Below are 22165 nucleotides of genomic sequence, written 5' to 3'. Positions count from 1 at the left end.
ATGTCAGAGAAGAAAAATGCGACAATTTGTCCGTTATTTAGGATACAGTTCTTAGAGAGACTACTAGCTCTCTGAGCACACGAAAAAATTAAAAATTATATTTTCCTTTTACGGAGTACCTATAAATATTTCCCTTTCCTTTTCTTATTAAAAATATTCAATTTCTCGAGAACCCCGTAGAAATCTACGTATTATTAAAATAATAAACATATTGTATTTAAGTGGGACATTTATGCTTTCTGGTTACCTAATGGCATGGATATTTATCCAAAAAAAAAAACAGTCTTCGCCTGTAAAAAACGAACGGCAAATACATTGAACCTATTATTAATATTCCAATTAAAAAACGTAGTGAGATTCAATTAATGGACAAGCATTACACGTTAGAAAAATATTAAAAATTCAAAAAATTACTTGCCAGGCCCGTAATCTTCATACGTACATCACTACCTTACAATGGTAGCATTGAACAGAGATAATAGTTAGGAAAAAGATGTAGGGGAGAGTAAGGCAAAATGATCACTTGAGGTAAAATGATCCCTAAGGGTTTTATGGAAACTATTAATACTATTCATTTAAAAATTAATCAATATTAAAATATAAACTTTTAAATACACAATATAACATAGTAATGTCTATATTAATATGTAAAAAATTGTTAGCGGCATTTATGTGTGATTTTCATCATTTTGCTCTAAGATAAGCGATTTTTGAATCATATAGGAAATAAATGTGGGGATACTTTTCAAATCGCTCAATTGGGTAAATCATAATAATAAGTATGAACTTTTATTTCCTCTTCAAATTAACTTAAAATTGGCTTTGGTAAAGTTTTAAGATTCGATGAAAGATGCGCAACGCATTTGAGGCAAAACGATCCCATAGTGGATTCATTGGTAAGAAGCAGCCGGTGCTCCAAAAGTAGTAACAATGATGATAACGAATATATTTTTCATATAACAAACGATTTAAAAACGAAGCTTATGAAGAAGATTGGATCCGGTGTACTTTTTTCACGATTTTCGCGATTTAAGCGATTATACGTGAATAACATGTTTACTTTTCATAAAATTCAGAATGTTAGCACTAAAATATGCTTTTCTACTTTTTTATTGAAAGTATTATAGCTTTTTTTTTTTAAAGCTTCTGAACCTTTATTAGGTTATAAGCAAAAGTGATACATATAGATAAATATAGTTATAATACATTAATACGAATATTAGGATAATTTAGAAATATGAAAATTATGAATTAATTAGTGTTTACAGAGGTTACTTAGTGTCTTATCTTAACGTAAATGATATGATGAGAAGAGAGATGAAGCTGGGAGAGAACATATTTATGGGAATATGTTGTTTTTTTTTAAGAATTTATGTATATACATCAATGGTTTAATGCTTGGTTGAACAAGAAAACATTCGATAGAGTGTGGAGGGTAATGTCGAAGTTGAATTAAAGATTGAAGCAAACTGTTTCTGCCTTTTTCAAGAAAAGGACATTGCCAAATGACGTGATTTAAGTCTTGTTGGTCGGAACCACAAGGACATTTAGGGTCTTCGATGATACCAATTCTTGCTAGAGAGGAGCCAAGGTGGTAATGATTGGAGCGAACCCTGTTAACCCAACAGATGAAATCCCTAGGAAGAGCCTTCCTTGTGAACCAAGGGGATTTATTGGTGTGAAAGAAGTTGAGGAAAAACTGTGTGCCCTTATAAGTAGCCTCGTCTAAGAGAGTATCATCATTCTTTTTGAGGGCTTGGCTCATAAATTTTTGTGAAAGGTCCGACCAAGGACAAAGGAATCTAGGGGAAATATCAAAGTCCGAGGCTTCCTTGGCAAGCAGATCCACATGTTCATTCGAGTGTATGCCAGAATGAGAAGGAATCCAGAAAATTTTTACTCTATGTTTATTATTGAATTTGATATTAATAAGATTTTTGATGTCAGACAAGTATGGATTGTAGTGAGCATGGAGGGATGGGGAAGTGAGAGCGTTGATGACACTGAGGCAGTCAGTGTAAATATGGGTGTTGCTGAAGGTGGTACCGGTAAGGAGATTAAGACCCATCAGAATGGCAATGCATTCCGCCGTAAAAGATGACATGTATCCGAGGAGACCAGATTGAGAAGAGACCTTGAGTTCAGGGGAGTAACATGCCGCACCAACCTTATTAAGTTGGTTGTTTTTGCTACCGTCAGTAAAGATTGTGATAGTATTAGGTGGTAAATAGGAAAGATGATCGAGAAATAGAAAATTGGGAGAAGGGGACGATTTGAGCAAGAGTCCTAAGGATGTGTCAGTATCAAAGGAGTAACTAGGACAATAATCTGTTAGAAAAGGAGTTAACTTAATATCTGTTCTTATGGACTGATAGTATGAGCGGAAGTTTTTGATGCAGGAAGTTAAACATGAGTGTGCTGATTTGATGAGAGGTTCTAAAAGAGGGGAAAACATAAGTTGTCTTACACGGCTAGAAATGAAAGAAGAATTGATAGAAATGCATTTAGCAATGAATTTATTACAAAGAAATTTAGAACGATGTTGGAGGAGACAGATTTTGGACTCACCTAATAGAATATTTGTAGGTGTGGAAATTCTATACCCCATAGATATACGGATGCCTGAAAATTGTATTTTATCTATTGCTAGAAGGTCTCGTTGCTTTTTTGGGAAATAAATGAAGCTATTGTAGTCTATACCGGACCGAATGAGACTTTTGTATAGGGTTAAAAGAGTAGACGGGTTAGCGCCCCATCTGATTCCAGAGATGAATTTAAGAAGATTGAGCTTATTAAAACTTTTCCTACGAATTTCATCGATTTGAGCTTTGAAATTGTATTGGAAGTCATAAATTATTCCTAAGAATTTAGTGGATTCAGAGGAGAATATCTTATGCCCGTTAATTTTGATAGAACACGAGCCTGGTTTAATACCCTTTTTATTGAAATGAATAAGAATGGTTTTTTCAAGGGATAAAGATAACCCGAGGTTGGACAGGTTAGAGTCAATGTGACCAATAGCATTTTCCAGAATGAATTTTTCGGGAGGGGTAGAAATGGGAAGAAAGACGCCAATGTCGTCTGCGAATTGTGAAACGATGATTTTACTATGCAGTCCTTTCATGATGTCAGAGACATAGATGAGATAGAGAAGAGGGCTCAAAACACCTCCTTGAGGCAGTCCTTTGGAGACAAGTCTTGAAGTGGATTCTACTGAGCTTATCATGAATGAAACTTGTCTGCTAAAAGTAAGAAACTGAACAAAACTTATGATGTTAAATGGACAGCCCAAGTTGGTGAGTTTTGTAATAAGAACGTCACAGAGGACATTATCAAAGGCGCCTTGGACATCTAGAAAACAGGCTAAAACATCATGGCCTTTGTGAAAGGCCTCCTCTACAGTTAGTGAAAGTGTTGCTAGATTGTCAGAGCATGATCTTCCCCCTCTAAATCCTGATTGAGATTGAGGAATGATATCCATGTTTTCCGCCCACCACATTAGTCTTGTTTTGATCATTTTTTCAAGAATTTTACAGAAACATGAGGTAAGTGAAATGGGACGAAATTTGGAGCTATCCTTCTTTTTTATGAAGAATGTGCGACTGTTTTTCCAACTTGCGGGGAATTGATGTGATGAAAACATATCGTTAAAGAGTTCAAGACATACTTTTTTAATAGATGGAGGCAAGTTGATCATAAATGAGTACTCCATTTGGTCAGGACCGGGGGAAGCCTTAGAGCTACATTTGGAAAGGGCTATGTGAAATTCCTCGGGGTGAAACGGCTCGTTTAAATAAGAGAAAGTATGAGATACAAGTGGATGAAGTGGGGACGAAGGAGAAGAAGAGGAGAAGGATGGGGAAGGGAAGGGATATGAGGGTAGTGGGTGGGAAGGATCAGTTTCTGTTTCTGTTTCTTTCTCAAATTCTGTTGGACAATGTGGAACCCAGGGGGGAGCGAGTTTGTCTATTAGAAGGGAGATCTTTGTCTTTTGGTCTGGATCAGGAAAGAAGGAAGGATTGGAAGAAATGCGAGCAAATCTGTTTTTTAGAATTTTGCAGCAATTCCAAACATAAGATTGGGATGTGTTGAAGTCAATAGACTCAACAAATTTTCGAAACGATGCTATTTTCTTTTGTTTTATGAGTTTTTTTGTGCATGCCACTCGCTTCTTATATTCAATAAGGTCTTCTATCCTATGTGTGTGTCTCCATTTTTTGAGAGAGGCTTTACGTAGACGAATCGAGGTATCACAATCGCTGTCCCACCAAGGGGTGGGGTTGTACGAAATTTTAAGGGGGAGTGTGGGTCTTTTAGGAGTGGATTTTTTAACAGCGTCAATAATTTGATTACATAAGATGCTATATTTGTCCTGTAAATTTGAGCTGCGGAATTTGGAGGAGAGGAATAGAGGAAGGGAGTCTGACATGGTCGATTGAAAGAGGGACCAGTTGGTTTTTTTCGAAGAGATTCTATAATTTTTTTTTTTAAGTGTGTATTTTTATGTTTTGTAGAGGAAACGATAATTAGTAGGGGATAATGGTCTGATCCCCGTAAATCATCATATACTTGAAGGTCAATTTTGTCCAAAAGGTCAGGCGAAGAGAGGAGGAGGTCAAGGTTGGAAAATGTGTTGCGGTAGAAGTCGATATGGGTAGATGTATGCTCGTTGACCAGAATTAAGTCGCTGGAATTGAAGGCGTTGAAAAGAGCGGTACCAGGGGGATCATATTTTTGGCAATTCCATGATGGGTGGTGGGCATTAAAGTCACCCATAATTAGGCATGGTCCTAGGGATGAAAACGCGGCGAACAGATGATTCCATTCCTGCTCCGACACATGGTGATTGGGAACTCTATAGCAAGTGAGGATGAAAAGTTTTGTAGGAGCATTTAAAATTTCAACAGCAGCAATTTCAAGCTTGTTGCTAATCTTGCAACGAGAGAGACAGGCTTGAAGAAAATTTGTTTTTTAATAAGGTATATAATGCCACCTCCACGGTGTGTGTCTCTATCAAGACGAAAGGTGTGGAAACCTGGAATATCAAATGTTTTATCTTTAGTGAGCCATGATTCTACACTAATAAAAATGTCTTGGTCAGCGATGCGTTTACTTAATTCTTCTTTCTTCTTGAAGATGCCCCTGGAGTTCCAGAAGGTGATATGAAGGTCAGAGAAGTGATCAGTAGTCATCTTTTGGTTGTATAGATTTTTAAGAGTTCTGTTCTGCTTTGGAAGATTCTAGCTCCGTCCAGGCAGTGTGGTTGTCCAGTTTTTTCAGAATCCTGGATATTCGATTCTTTATTGATTTGTCCAGAAGACTGGGATAGATATCTCTGAGCAGCTTTGAAAGTTGAGGAATATCCTCAATGTATTTCTTAGCTATTGAGATAATATCTGATTTACCGGTGGAATCGGCAAGAAAGTCAACAAGTTGCCGGTAGCTTAGGAAGAAGGCCGAAGGATGTTGTAGTAAAATATGTTTTATGGGTTCAGTTTTACATTCAATGTCTGTAGTGTGGTCATGTTGGGTTTCGTTAGAGGATTGTTTCTTCTTAGGACTGTAGTTAGCTGCTGCGAGAATAGAGTCGTTGCTTGAAAAAAGTTCCATATCCACATCTAGAACGACCTTGCCCGTGTTAGCCTTTTTTTTTGGATTTTTTGTTGAGCTGTAGGAAGCAGAGATTGAGAGTGGGCGTTTATATGAATTATCCAAAGTGGAAGGTTCAAGAAGCTGAGGAGAGACGTCATGGGAACTGTAGTTGTAGTTGGGATTGGAATTATGATTGAGAATGGCTGAGGAAAGAGGTACATTAGTTGAGGAAAGGCTTTGTTGATGACTGGGGTCAGAGATAGCAGGGAATTTGGGATTATTGTGGGACGTGTTGACATTTGGAGCCATAGTATTATGTGATGGATTAGGATTATCAGGAGTTTGAAAATCGCTGTTGGTATCTTCACGAGTAGTTTCGGAGTTAAGAAAGAGTTGGTCAGGAATATTTTTGTTTATATGAGAGCTACTGGTAGTAGGACATAGCCTGGCAAGATGACCTTCTGATTTACACAGAAAACATCTATGAGAGTCGGAACTAGAGAAGATGGTATAATCATGACCCTCGTAATTAATTTTAAATATATGCGGAATTTTGGATATGTCCTCATTTTTTAAATAAATAAATCTCCTGAAACTTCCCACATGACCGTAGCCGTCCTTATTTATCGATGCTCTGAGTGTAGAGATTTGTGAAAGACCTTTAATTCCTAATGTGTTTAACATGTGCTCAAGTGCGAAGTTTGGAAGTTCAGTAGGTACGTTAGAGAAAATGACTTTTTTGTTGTTTGAGACTAGTGGTCTGAGGGAGACTTCTTGGCCATTGATTGAGATGTGATTGAAATTGCTTGAGAGTTCGTTGACAAGCTCTTTAGAAGATAGGTACATACATACTCTGTTGCTTGAAATTCTTGATGCACTGATGATTTTTTTATTATCAATCAAATTGCCGATAGCGCAGACATAGTCTGTTAAGGTGAGGTCCTCTATGCAGTCGATGATAATGCCTTGGTCCCTCTTAACATGTGTTGCAGCAGTATAACTTAAGTTAGTTGTTGATTGTACTGTGAATGTAGGTACGTCCGAGCCAGTATAGTTTGAAGGTGAAGGTGTTGAAGAATTTGATTTATCAACGGTTGCGTGAAGCATCGTAGGAGAATTGGAAGATGTGGCAGAATTAGTAAATTAGTTACGTTAATAGAAGACTTTGGAGACGGGTCGCCCATATTAGAAGGCATTGAGACTGGGCTAAGGCCCGTTCTTCACTTAATTGTACACTGTTTATATTAAGCACGCAAGACTAATCAGATTATAGGAGCAATTAGGACACGTCCTAACACCGCGGGATCTGATTATAGACTGAATTATAGCTTTTATCTATCGTATCTATAAATATAAATTCATTATTTTAAATTATTCGAGATGGGATCATTTTACACCACGGGTGAGGGTAAAACGATTCTTTTGTAAGGTTTACTTTAAACTGATTAGTACAAAACATCTTTAACAATTTAATTGTCGCGACCATGCAGAAATGTAAAGGAATATGTGATATTCGTTACATCAAATTTTTGGTATGATAAAATCGATAATAGCGTCACTTGGATGGATTTTTCCTTAGGGGGATCATTTTGCCCCACTCTCCCCTATTTCAATGTCTATTACTTTTATATACCACAATTTTATTTAATAGAAGTATAAGTTTAAAAAGAATTACTCAGTAGTTCCGCAAGTGTTGTCTCTGCTGAATGCTACCAATACAAATGTCGTTTCTCGCAATTTCATAATGTGGCTGGTTCATGCTATTGCGTTCAATTGGCCCGGCAAGTACCTTTTTGTGTTTTTCATATTTATCTAACGTGTAATGCTTGCCCATTAATTGAATCCCACTAGGTTTTTTAATTTAAATATTAATAATAGGTTCAATGTATTTGCCGTCCGTTGGTTACAGGCGAAGACTGCTTTTTGGGTATCTCACAACGTTTTTTAATCATTGCAATAAGTAAACAAAAAGCAGGTAACTGCAGTGTTGCCAGAAAGTAGACCGTCGATCTACGGAATTTCCTCCTCCTTTTACTACCACAGAAGCAGACTTCGTTCCCCTGAGCCATCCCCGCTGGTAACGCTATTCGATGATCACGAACACAAGTAGAAGCGTGCATACATGTGTCGACTAGCTTCTCTCGCTCTCGGCTATCCTCGGATTCGAGAGAAAGAGGAGATACTTTCTCGGATCTCTCTGTCTTTCTCGCTGTTAGCATCTAGTAGACAATTCGAGGCAAAATCTTGCCGCTTCGCTTTGCCGAATATCTTTAAATATTCTATGCTATTTACATTTGCAGCCCAATGTCTTTATATATGTTTTTCAGCAAATTTATTTATAAGCACTGACTTCTTATAATCAATAATATATTAAGGAAATGCGCGTTTGATATGTAATAATTATTTTAACTACAATTTCATCGTTATATTTCGCTTATTTCCTTAAAAGCTGCATTTCTTCAATTTATTATTGATTTTAGTAAGTCAATGGTAACTAAAAAAAAAACAAAATAAAAGTACTCAGCAGAGGAATCGAACCCGGACCCACGAATCACCACGCGCTTACCTTACCGCCTAGAACATGAGGCTTCTTCGATATATCATAAACAGAAAGTCTTCTTAAAGGCTTGAAATCTTTTTTTGAACCATATAGATAAACGATTGGCTGACAGCTTCATTCATTATTATTCTGTCATAATGGAACAAATATTAAAGAATAATTATATATTGAATAGTTCTCAAAAGCTTTTCCAATAGCCAAGCACGAAGACAAATAATATAGTCAATGCTTGTAGCTTTGGCATATTTCGAGTGCGATAAGAAGCGGCTATCGGACGATTATTTATTTTCGTTCTTGGTTATTGGAAAAGTTTTAAAAACTATTCAATATTGTTACGCGGCAAATTCACCGGAATACGTGTCGCGTAGAGCAAAATAACCCTATGGCGATATTAACCTCAAAATTACATGTATCTAGGAACAAGGGTACGATTATTATATTATAGATAAAGGGTAGACATCGTATACTCGTCCACTAACTCCAAAAGTAGATAAATCGTTGACGTGAGAGTCGCTAAAAATTGGGCGCCAGGTCCACATAGACGATTTCTCTAAAGCTGGATACGCACTTGAGCACGAACGCGAATGTGGCAAGCCGAGGCAGAATCAAACGTCTCGCCTCAGCCTTGGTATGAATAATTAGCATCTCGCACGGAGGCAAACTACGGTTTGCCTCGATACTGATGCAATTCTAATCTTCAGTTCAAACGAGGCAAGCTTATGGTTAAACTGATTCAATTACCAGTCATTTCGAAATTTCAGTTTTTCATATTGAATATAATGACATCATGTAGTGATGAAATAATAGCTTGTTCGAGTTTTTTTATAATGTATAGTTTATTAAAAAAAAGTAATAATAAAAAAAAACAACGCTTTTGGCAATCAAAAATTTATACGGAAAGGGAAAAAGATAAGCAACATAGCTGTCTTTTATTAAAGCATTTGGCAATGGACGAGGGTCAATGCAAATATCAAGATTTTATTAGAATGTCAGAAGAAGATTTAAATTTTATTTTAAGCTCAATCAAGGACAAAATATGTAAAAAAGACACAACTTTCCGAAAGGCAATTACGCCTGAAACTAGATTAGCAGTAACATTAAGGTTTTTTGCAAGTGGAGATTCATTCACGAGCTTACATTATTTGTTTAAAATTTCTAAGCAAATAATATCGGAAATAACACCAGAAGTGATTGAAGCATTGATCAATTGTCTTAAATGTTATGTGAAGGTAAATATAATGTCAATAATTATTCATTTTTCAGATTTTTAAATTTGTAACTATTTATTGCGTTAAAAAATTAAGTATTATAGTATTTATAGTTGAGCGAAACAGTGTTCCAGTAGGCTACAATCCTGTGGTCAGATGGGAAGGTTTTTTCTCAAAAATAAAACTTTCAAAACAATTTATATGGAGAAGGAATATTTATTCAAATGAATATTAATATACAAAAATTTACAAAATATATACAAAAAAGAAGAAACCGCTAGAACACGACTTAGAATAATCGAAAGTCTAGGGAATTTGTTCCCATAAAATCCTACGGACTTTCTTCCGAAGAAGTTTCCCCAGAACCCAAGGAAAACAAACTCCATAGGTAGGATCGCGGACTTCCAAACTCCTGGACTGGACAATTTCCCTGGGGTATTCCCCAGCAAAATCCCCAGACACGGGAGGAAGCGAAGGTGTAGAAGTGGGTTAGGGAAGGGGAAGTCCCCTTACACCGCAGCCTCCATCTCCACTAGTTCCAGTGGCTCCGAGCCACCCCAACCCATAGGGTGAATTTACCCCTCCCTACTACACGACTCTTGCGAGAGCCCTGGACTTTGGGGTAGGAACACTGGGTCCGAGTAAGCCCACGGAGGCAGTGTGGTAGGGGAAGGAGAGGGTGGATTTCTCCCAGGCAGTCCCCAGAGAAGTCTCCCTTAGGAGGGAGTAGAGTGCCGCAGAGGGGTAGTCTCCTCTTGGTAAGTGGTGGGTGGTGGGTGATTCTTACCAAAGTAGTCGACCCGTAGAGTTCGCCGGTAAGGCGCTCGTGTTTGGCCAGTGGAGGCACTGCCGGTGAGGCGTCAAAAGATTGCCGGTGAGGCGTCAAAAGCTGCTTGCTAGCGGTGCTCGGTTGCTGAGGCGGTAGCTGCAGCTGAGCGGGTTGGGCTGCAATGGGTCCTTATCAAGGAACCATCTAAGTAATTACGCGGCACTAAACTTGCCAGCGAGAGAGCTGCCGAAGGCGCTGGCCACCTAGCGACCAAGCGCGCAAGTAGTGCCGCTGCCACCACGTGCCAGGGCCAGTAGAGGCGCAAGCGCGCCGCGGCGAAAGAGAGAAAGAGACAGAGTGAGCAGCCTAGATGCTGGCGATCTATCTGTCGACTCTGCATGCAAGTGAGATAAGGCGATATAACAGACAAAATGCAGAATACAATTCTAGGCAGTTTCTGCTCCCCCCGATCTCGAACAAATCTAGTTTTTTTTTTTGTATTTTTAAAATTTTTTATTGCTTTTTTTGCTTTATTTTTTCTAGTAATGATACTTTTTGAAACGTTTATCAATTTTTGATCATAAATGAGGAAAAATTATTTATGAAAACTTAAGAAACATGCCTGACACCTGCAGAGATCACAAACCGTGCACATTATTTGGGTTCTTGTTGAGCATATCTAGGAGTTCGTGCAGTTTCTTTTTTTTCTACAACAACGGACACATAAGGTTTTGATTCTTGGGTGGAGATCCTTCACAAACTGCTTACGAATAATATCTAATGCCAGGTCTTTGTTTCCACATTTTTCCTCTTATCATATACCAAGTTTTTGAGTACTGTAGCATTAGTTATAGATGCTTGGATTATTCTCAATAAAATAACCCGAGTCCATTTGTTTGATCTAATCGGAGGCATCAATTTACTACAGTGTTAGTCATGTTGGTCGACTCCACCCATATTCTTATTATAATTAGCAAAAGCTTTAGGAAAATGTAATTCTACCTTATCAGTCTATCCTTTAGAGCGACGTCTCATTGAGGATAAAGGCGTAATAACTGCAGCTGTAGATATAATGAGACCGGCTTGGAATCCTTAATTGTGATATAATTTATTCCACTATTTCTGTCATTTTTCACAATGAAAGAACCTGGATGAGGTTTTTTATCCATATCATTGCTGACTTCAGTGACTCTAATCGCTGTTACTGTGTCTGTAACTCTTACACCAATATTCTTTAAATGAACCAATAAATCGGGATTACAGAAGTAATTGTCAAAATATATTGTGAAGAGGCGCTTGCTTTGTCGCTGCCCCATACACGATACCGCGTGGAGGGGTGGAGGGGGGGGGGGAGAGCTGTGGCGGACGTGCCGATACCGTGGCTAACACTATAGCGTCCGTAAAGTATAGTGTTCTCGGCATGCCGCTCCTTAATTACCCAAAGCGGCCACTTTGCAGTGCCGACACCGTTTTCGGGAGCTCAACTGGGTATATAAGACCGAGCTCCAACCCAGTTGAGCATTCCGTATCCAGGAGCTCTCCGGATACATCTCCTAACCTTATCCTACGTAGGAGTTCTCCGCGTACACCCATATTTTTCTCAGAAGTTCTCCGAGCACATCCTGGGGTAGAAGTTCTCCACGTCATCTATGCCTTTCCTCCACCCGATCTCATGCTAACGGCTGCTTCCAGGAGTTCTCCGGACCAACGGCAATTTTATTTTCAGGCATTAATAACCTCTTCGCTACAGCTCCCCCCGATAACCGCCATATTGGCTTCCCGGGCCTTGCCGTAAGGCCATCTACCGCCGCGCCGCCTACCGCCGCGATTCCGAAGCCCCTCCGAGTGGCTACCGACCGAAGCGCCGCCAGCGGGTGATAATTGTACTAGGGACCTAGCGACCGACACATTTCAGAACACACCTGCAGCGGCAGTACACGAACAACACAAACATAAATAGGTTAAGGTTGTAAGATCATTGTATAAAAACATTGTAAATATTTGTTTTCTGTTATTTTAACCCAAATAAACGGTTTTTGTATGACAAATTAAACTTGTCTAATTCAATTTTGATCCTTCTCGCTCGGTCGAACCGGACGGTTTGGAGGTGACTAACCTCGCTGACAAAACACGTCACAATATACATATGATATTTTACTATCTTTTACGGCAAAATTGTAGTGAGTAATCCTTGGAGCATTTCCAAGACCACTCGACTTCCTAAAGCATATTTTTCAAGTGCATTGTTATTTTGTACGGATAAAGGGTTGGATCCTGTACCACAGTAAATGTCACGGTCGAATAAGGATCCTTCGGGATTATATATGAGTAGTGTAGCTATGCCGATACTGGAACATTGGCGAGGGGGGGTGGGGCGCGCGGGGGTCCCCGTCGCGAGGCGGAAGGTGTCCCCACTCCTTTGACGTCATGCCGCCCCCCCTCTCATTTGGTTAGCATATGAGTTCCCCCACTCCGCTGACGTCACAGTAATTTTTTAATTGCTTCAAGAACGTGTCACAATTTTGATATAAGTTTAGGGACTGCATTGACTCCCACCACTGTCCCCCACTCTGATGACGTCAGGGCATACTTTTTTTTAATTGCTTTAGGAACTGCTGTAATTTTTAATAAGTTTAGGGACTACATTCACCCCACCAATATGATTTGATATGGATGTTTTTTATTTAAATGTATTGGTACGCTCCGATGTATTCGAACGTTTCTCAATACATGCGCATGAGCTCGCCATTGGTACTTTCCAATGAAATTCGGACGTGACGAGTCCCCCTCACCTTCATTCATGTTTTAAATATTTTTTTCCACGATAGTCTTTCTCCCGTGGAGAGAGAGAGAGAGAGAGAGAGAGAGAGAGAGAGAGAGAATAGCTGTCTCGAATGTGCTATTCGGCTGAGCACAGCGTTTCACCCTCACCGCGACCTACAATCATCTTTTAAATATTTTTTTCTACGACTGTCTTTCTTCCGTGGAGAGCGTTCCTGGAGAGAGAGAGAGGGAGAGAGAGAGTAACGGTGTCAGATGCGATATTCGACCGAGCACAGCGTTTCGCGCTTTTCTAGACCGAGTCTATTGTCCTAACATAAGGTAATATATCTAAACCCCCCCCTCCCCCAAGACTCTCTAAAACAGTTTTGGTGTACTCCACAGTGTGTCAAGTAGCACACCATATGCATATGACTCTATTACTACTAATATTATTAAGTAATTGTCAGGAAATAAAAACAATAAATTTAAGGGAAGAAGCCCGAAGGCATAAAAAACCCTGTTTATTTAACACAATACAAAAATACAAAGTTCAACATGCACACGGACACGCTCACACAAACACACACAGGCATAACCTTGGGTAACTAGGAAGAGGAGGCTGCAGGGTTGACATCAACAGCATCTATAATTAAAGAGAGAAAATTATTTTTTTAAATATATGTATTTGTGTGTGTGTGTGTGTGAAGGGGGGGGGTGTCAAATTCTTACCATTTAGATATTAAAAAATCTGTTGATGAACTCGCTACGCGTAGGAGGCCATCCATCCTCATCCTCGGGATCCTCATGCTGGAAGTTGGGTGATCCCCAACACCCATCCTGCATCCAGCGGATCCCGAAGAAGTCGAAATCCTCCTGGTAGGATGCTTCTCGGAGGATTTCTTCTTCCCATTCTTCCTGCTGTTGACGTCTACCCTCACGCATGAAGCGGGTATACTCTATTAAACAGAAAAAAAATATTAATAATATAATTAACCTCACTCTTTTCTACTCACGGAATATAATAATATTAATGAACTTACCTCCAGCAAGACCTCCAGGACCAGGTCTCCGCCTCTCCTCCCAGTCCTCCCATCGTTCCTCCGGAAGTATTAGGGGAGGCCTTTGCCCTATTACTTCTTCCCAATTCACTTTTAATTCAATGTACATGATGTGTACTGGAGACACTCTGAAGAGCTAATGAGACTTTTCAGTAGCATCCCAGTTCCTACAACGGTAAAGTCTCTCTCTGACTTGAAGTAAGATTAAGTTTCTTCCAGGGAAAAAATACCATCCTTTCTTCTAACTCCTCTAGAAGCACAAATGTCTTACTAAGCAATGGAACGAAAATCATCATGAGAATGAACGTAATAGAGATTCAAGATAGAAATGTGATGGTGAAGAATTTTGTACGAATTTTTACGAAAAAAATAAATATTATACATTTAAAATTCATTTCAAAATAATATAATTATATAATAATAATAATATAATATGATATAATAAAACTTATCGCAGCTCGATCAAAATAAGTCTATCTACGCGTGAGGAAAAAAAGGATAATTGGAACAGCATCTGTGAAAAAAAAAATATTTATTATTATTATTTTCACAATTTAATTAATTAATTAAATAATATTATAAGAGTCTAAACTTGTAACAATTCTTACCAGTTACCATAGATCATTTTCACATTCTATGGTATTATGACCATAATCTTCACAAATGCTGCATCAACTCGGAGCAAGGCAAGTTATGGCCAGATGACCATAATCACTGCATCTTCGACACCAATAAAATGGTGTCAAATCTACAACAGACTCTGTTTGTGTAGCCGTGGTTCGTGTCTATACAGAATATAAAAAAATATTACTCTCTATTTTTTCAATTGAAATAATAATAATAATAATAATAATAATTTACTTACAGTTTGTGGAGATTCCTGATGTATGTGCATCACCTCCTCCTCCTCTTCATCCTCCTCCATATCCGTATCCTCCAATAACAGATTAATCCTCGTTTCCATCTCTAAGTCTCTCCTGACCTCGGAAAGCAGCTGATAAACGTCATTATTTTCCGGATCATCATCACCATCCTCATCGAACAGGATATCCGAATTACTGTCACTTACTAAATCAATGACCGGAATATCATTCCCCTCAGTATCCATTCGGTTGATGTTGTTGCTGTTGTTTGGAACACCCATTACAATTTCTTTTTTTTACTAAATCACTGACAACAGACTGTATTGAGTGAACTTGGTAGACTGAGAATTAGATTTAAAAGATTATCACGTTTTCTCCAACTCAAGTAAAAGAATTGCTGTTTCAACAGAACATGCAAAGAAGACGTATTATCTTTTTTCTCTCTCTACTCTTGATAGAGTTACATGAAGATCTTTCAAATATAACACACATTTTATTTTTCGAGGTAAAATGAGTTTATTATCAAGGTTGTGATGATACTTCGTATGAGCTCTGTAGAAATTGCATACGATCGGTAAAAATCAGAAGTCTGGAGAAAATTGAGATGTGCATACATCGCTCTATGTCTTATTTACATGAAGATCTTTTCAATATGACACGTGGATTTTATATCTTGAGGTAAATTAATATTTTCATAAAGGTTGCGATGATATAGTATTTTGTACATAATCAGCAAATTTCAGAAATCTAGAGAAAATTGAGATCTGTACACATCTCTAATATAAAATTTCATACATATATACATCAGTTTATATAATTGATATGTGCACATACTTATTCCTCCTCCCCACCCTAAAAATTTTTGTATATATATAAATCGATCAGAGGAGCATCAAACCATTTTAATAAGATCAGTGTGAAAGGATGGCTCCTATCTTTGTAGATTTTCAAGGGTTTAGATTGGCTGACAAATCTTTCATAGTGAAAGAATTTGCAGCTGTACGAAAGAAAGAAGTGTAACATATCCTATTTTCTCCACCATTCGAGCACGCTTGGCTTAATGATTGGGAGAGAAAGCAATCAGAGTAAGTGAAATTTGTTAATATTATAATGATTGATTGATTTTTATCTAATAAAATACATTTTATAGTTGGCTGTATTTAAATTACCATGGTCTACAGTGGACGGATGGTTGTTCACCCTATTATAAACATAAACAAGTAATTAAAAAATATCTAACGTCTTATGAGGACAAGGAAGACAAGATTTTTGTGAAAGGTCTGGAAAAAATGAAATGGTTAAAAAAAATTTCTGATTCAGATATTAATAATGCAGATGAATATAATTGGGGTGAATTTAAATTAAAAAATAGTATGTATGAATCGCAGTTACCTGTTTGCATGAATCATGATCGTATATGTGCAATGAGAAATGTGTATTACATGCAGTTTCTGTATGATAAATTTTATCAAGAAAAAAAATAAAAATTGATTAAAAAACTTTATTTATATCACATATAAATATTTTTCTACCATAAATCAGTTTAGATGAATTTGTAATAAATTATTTTCTATCACTTGTGTAAAAAATGAAGACTAAGCATATATCAGGTTTCATCCTCATCACATCTCATTTATATAAAAACGTGCACGTTCGAAAATAAATTTTCATTCTCATTTAATACTTTGTTACACGATAGTTATCCAACATTCTTATGCTTATCCATTTTACATTTTTTTTTGTTCGGAAATTATCGAAGTTCAAAATGAATAACACTCTTCAGAAGAAGTTCAGTTTGGTGAAAACTGAGAGTGATTATCGTGCGTGGGTTATCGAGTGCCGTGATCGTATTCAGGAATTGAGAAATGTTAAACAGAATACACTTCCCGGTACGCGACTAAAGCATTTTACCGAAATCGCACGTATCAAGTGTCTCCTCCACCGAGCAGCAAGGGATAAAAGTTCAATAAAATTCGGTGGTGGTGGTAACAATGTTGCTACTGTTGCGGATAAAGATAAACTTATTTGGGAGAATCTTGATTCAGCATTTAAAAACCGAATATGTAGCGGTATGGTAGTTAACAGTAATTATATTGATCCACGCGAGTTTTTATTAAATGCGGAAGAACTATTGCAAACTCATATAAACATAGTATTAAATAGTGTTAATTGTATTAAGGTAAACTGTTCATTTAACGGACAATTTGTATGCAAAGACAATAGTGATGAAAAGCATATTAGTACGAAGAATAGTACCTTATATAAGACTGATAACTTTAGTGAATGGTACAAGTCCAATGTCGTACAAGTAATTTTGCATAGACTTAGTGAATTCCAAGAACGTGATAGTGGATGGGCATTGGAGAAAATTTACAGTCTAATTGTAAACATGAACCATTACAACCCCCTGCAAGCAGGGTGTCAAATTCAGCTACCATCTTCTATCATGTGCAAAAAAGCTGTGATAAATGTAAAAACAAGTGATAATGCTTGTTTTGCATGGTCTGTGACTGCATCGTTGTATCCCGCACAACCACCTGCTGTAGTCAGTCGATCATCCTCTTATCCTGATTTTCGATCTGTTTTAAAGGTTGGAAGCATAACGTTTCCCACCACTTTAAATCAGATACCGAAATTTGAAGTTGATAATGATGTTTCGGTCAATACCTTCACCTTGGAGGAGCAGGATGATCATCAGGGGAGAGGAAGAGTAAACGTCGCAACTTTACAATTAACTAAGAAAAAGAGAGAACGACATGTCAACCTTTTAATGATCACAGATGAAGAGGGGACTGCACATTTCATGTGTATAACAAGCCTCTCTAGATTATTACATTCACAGCTTACGAAGAGAGGACACGTTCACCATATTTGTGATCGGTATATAATGATTGAACTACCAAATATTAGCACAATTATTTTACTACCAATATTAAAGTACAGTAATTTTAATATATATTCTAATATTTTTTTAGGTGTCTACACTATTTTCACACAGTGGAGAAGTTAAAGTTGCACGAGCATGATTGTGAGCAACTCAATGATAACCTGCGTGTTGTACTACCTAGCGAAGGTGAAGACCGTTGGCTATCATTTAAGAACGTTAAGAATTGTGAACGAGTGCCGTTTGTCATATATGCAGACCTAGAGTGTATATTGGAGAAGACTGACCAATCTGATGATAACAGTAATAGTAATAGTTATCAAAAACATGTACCATTTAGTGTAGGGTATTATATAGAAAGAGAATTCTCGTGATTCATCGTTCTCAAATTACAATTCATATCGAGGTACTGACTGCATCGAGTGGTTTGTACGTGAACTTGAGAGCGTTGCACAAATTGTAAGCGATAGGTTAAAGACCGTAGTATCTATGTCAATCCTTAGTGTCAGCGAAAGCTTGAGGCATTATAGTGACCCCAACTGTCATATATGCAAAAAGCCATTTCTTCCAAATCAACTTCGAATTCGCGATCACGATCACTTAACGGGTAAATACAGAGGACCGGCACATAATAATTGCAATTTAAACTTTAAAGACTCGCATGTTATTCCAATAATTTTCCATAATTTGTCCGGCTACGATTCACATTTTATTTTCGAAGCGATCGCGAATTTGTTGGAGGGATCTGTACATCTGCTACCTGTACATAAGGAAAAATACATTTCATTTAGTAAATTTCTTCGTCATTATAATATTCATCTGAGATTTATTGATTCATTTAAATTTATGGCATCAAGTTTAGATAAACTGAGCTCATATTTGGAGGAACCTCAGCTAAAAAACTTAGTTTCACAGTTTCCTGGTTTAACGGAAGAACAATATAGCATGCTTACAAGGAAAGGTATTTTTCCTTACGATTACATAGATAGTATAAGTCGTTTGGGGGAAACAACTTTACCACCACGAGAGTTGTTTTACAACAGATTGTCTGATACTCATATAACTGAAGAAACATATAATCATGCTAAAGATGTATGGACCAAATTCAAAATCCGAACACTTTGGGGAGTACAGTGATTTATATTTAAAAACTGATGTTTTATTGTTGGCAGACATTTTCGAGAATTTCCGTGATAGCTGTATGGTAAATTATAATTTGGATCCTGCTCATTATTATACGCTTCCAGGCTTCACCTGGGATGCGATGCTTAAGCATACAGGATTTAAACTGGAGCTTTTCACAGATGTAGATGTGTTACTTTTTATTGAACGTGGTATACGCGGTGGTTTGAGCCAGTGTTCCCATCGCTATGAAAAAGCCAACAATCGATACATGCAGGATTTTGATCCAGCTGAACCAAGCAAATATTTAATTTACTACGATGTAAATAATTTGTATGGTTGGGCAATGTGTCAACCTCTACCTACATATGGATTCCGATGGATCGAAAATGTTGATAATTTTGATATTAATAGTGTACCTGAAGATTCATCCGTAGGTTACATTTTAGAGGTTGACTTGGAATATCCACGTGAGCTACACGACAAACATTCCGACCTACCGTTCTGTCCGGTGCGTGAAAAGCCGCCAGGTTCACGTCAGGAGAAACTGCTTGCAACTCTAAACGATAAGATACGTTACGTTATACACTATCGTGTATTACAGCAATGTATACGTAACGGTATTAGATTAACACGAATACACAGAGGTTTAGAGTTTCAGCAGTACACCTGGCTACGCGAATACATTGAGCTAAACACACGTTTACGTACAGAATCGAAAAACGATTTTGAAAAGAATCTCTTTAAGTTAATGAACAACGCAGTATTCGGTAAAAATATGGAAAACGTAAGGAATAGAATTGACGTGAAGCTCGCTACCAAGTGGGAGGGAAGATACGGGGCAGAAGCATTGATTTCTAAACCGAATTTTCACAGTCGCACAATATTCAATGAGAATATGGTTGCAATACAATTATCGAAATTATCCCCGAAATTTGATAAACCGGTGTACGTAGGCATGAGTATTTTAGATATCTCTAAGACTTGTTTGTATGATTTTCATTACGATTATATGTTTCCTACATTTGGTAGCAAATGTAGAGCTTTGTATACTGACACGGACAGTCTGATATACAGTATCGAATGTGATGATGTTTATTCTGTCATGAAAAATGATATTACGAAATTTGATACTAGCGATTATCCTTCTGATAATCAATTCGGCTTACCACTGGCTAATAAAAAGGTTCCAGGATTAATGAAGGATGAAAATAATGGTAAGATCATGACGGAGTTCATTGAACTGAGATCAAAAATGTATACTTTTAAAGTACAGGGTTGTACAAAAATTATCAAAAAAGCTAAAGGCGTCAAAGGTTATGTTGTTGATAGAAGCATAACTTTTGATGATTACAAGGATTGTTTGAATAATTTCAATGTACAATCCCGCAATCAAAATTCAATTAGATCTAAATTACATAAAGTTTTCTCAATTACACAGAAAAAAATTGCTCTCAGTCCGTATGATGATAAGCGTTTTGTCACACCTGCTACTGTAGCCACTCTACCTTGGGGTCATTATAGACTAAAATAATAATTGTGTATTTATTATATTATATAAAAAACATGTTTTTCCTATTTATTTTAAATACAAGAATATTTATATTACATAAATGATCATAAAACATTGTTCTTATTTATCCACGAATTATGCGTTTTATCCATACATAACCATTTTACATAAACCTTGTTCCCTTTCTTACGCAACACTTGTTCTACCAGGTATACATTAGGATTAGCTGTTTTTAGGACCTCATATTCATAAAATCCTCCATATATATCTTTACCATGAAAATCTTTAAGTAAATATGTGGCTGGATTTGTCCTTTGCACTTTTGTAACTTGAAATATTTCAGTAGTCCAGTTCGCTGTGTACCCTTTAGCAAACACGTTCTTGTATTTGCTGATTCGCACAAAATCACCAACCTTGTACTTGGAACGTCCAACGATCTTAATTGTGTTGTATACAGTCGCGAGTAGCTGCTCAGCATGCTCAGGTTTTACATCCGCTGGACGCATTCTAATAGTACGATGCTTCCGTGTGTTATAATCATCCACAAGCTGTTGTAGCATATTTCGCCATTTGTAATTACCGTTCAATGTAAATCTTGTCCACATTTCAGTTTTTAATGTTCGATTCCAACGCTCAACTATCGATGCTTTTAACGTGCTGTACGTAGAGTAATGATTTATACCCCGTTTCTTCATAAGCAGTTTGAAATCGCTGTTATAAAACTCCTTCCCATTATCAGTTTGCAAATTTTTCGGACACCTACCACTTTTCAAGATTTTAACCATAGCCGCAGTTACTTCTTTAGCTTGGTCTTCAGAGGTACTGCACAACCATATTTTGATAGAGCATCGATAACTGTAAGAATATAGTGATGACCAGTATCAACGTAATAACGCATATCAACAAGGTCAGCCTGCCAGAGATCATCGAAACCACGTATTATAACTTTTCTTCGTAAAAAATTTCTTCTCGCAGGGACATGTAACTCTTGCACCAGTTGCTTCTTTTCTTCACTCACGATTTTCCCTGATTTTCTTTTACAACCTTTCCTTCAGACACATATAATTTCTGTTTCTTTTCATCACTCATGATTCTTTTTCTTTCGAAAGCAATTGATTATCATGAGTATAAAATGTACGATGCATCCTAAACATTCACTTCTGGGATCCATCATTAATCTTACTGATTGTTTGCAAAAGTTTTGCTTCAATCTCCTGTATTTTTTTATTTATTCTCTCTTCAATTTTTTCCTCCAATTTAGCTAAACTGTATTGCAAGAACTTTATATTCACAGCACATGTATTATTATCAGAATCAATAGTCAAATTTACTATTTTTTTATTATTCAAATCCAGTGCTCTTTTAGTCACATTTAATGTACCAATATTAAATTCTTTCCTTACGTTAAAAGCACTACCAAATTTATTAATTGACATATTGACGTGTGGTACGCAACTCATGAAAATTTTGATAAATTGTACCCTTTTATAGAATAAGATCCTCTTCACGCAACTCTTCTATTATTGACTGTATTTCATTATGGTGGTTTGTATGACCTGCGGTGGTTGATGCAATTAAAAGTCGCAATCGATCAACTAATTCATTAGGATCGTTCCAATGTATATAGTTTGCAGGCTCATCAGTAACACGCATAAATCCACTACCAGCTATCACTCGTTGTGATGGTACTTTATTGTAAATTAGTGGTTGAATAATTTTCTTATACTTTGGACCCTTATTCCCTTGAACCTGTTGGTAACTATCATTTCCTCTTTTATACGATTTAGTTTGTTCAAGGATTTGCTTATATATGATCTTGTCATCAATGCTGTA

General features: G+C 37.2%; 2 protein-coding genes across 5 annotated transcripts in view; one reads left to right on the top strand and one right to left on the bottom strand.

The window, feature by feature from the left end:
- SIDL (SIDL trafficking protein particle complex subunit 10) overlaps nt 1-22165 on the bottom strand; it is a 437479-nt gene that overhangs the window by 32646 nt on the left and 382668 nt on the right. The gene's annotated exons all lie outside the window — the stretch shown is intronic.
- On the top strand, nt 19598-20353 carry LOC136774427 (uncharacterized). The gene has a single exon (XM_066728718.1). The coding sequence runs from the start codon at nt 19598-19600 to the stop codon at nt 20351-20353; it is 756 nt and encodes a 251-aa protein (XP_066584815.1).

Source organism: Prorops nasuta, unplaced genomic scaffold (genome assembly GCF_024137725.1).
Source record: "Prorops nasuta isolate Cenicafe-Biocafe unplaced genomic scaffold, Cenicafe_Pnas_1.2 PNAS00001, whole genome shotgun sequence".
In the NCBI taxonomy this organism is placed as follows: domain Eukaryota; kingdom Metazoa; phylum Arthropoda; class Insecta; order Hymenoptera; family Bethylidae; genus Prorops; species Prorops nasuta.
This window is presented reverse-complemented; position numbering and strand designations above follow the sequence as displayed.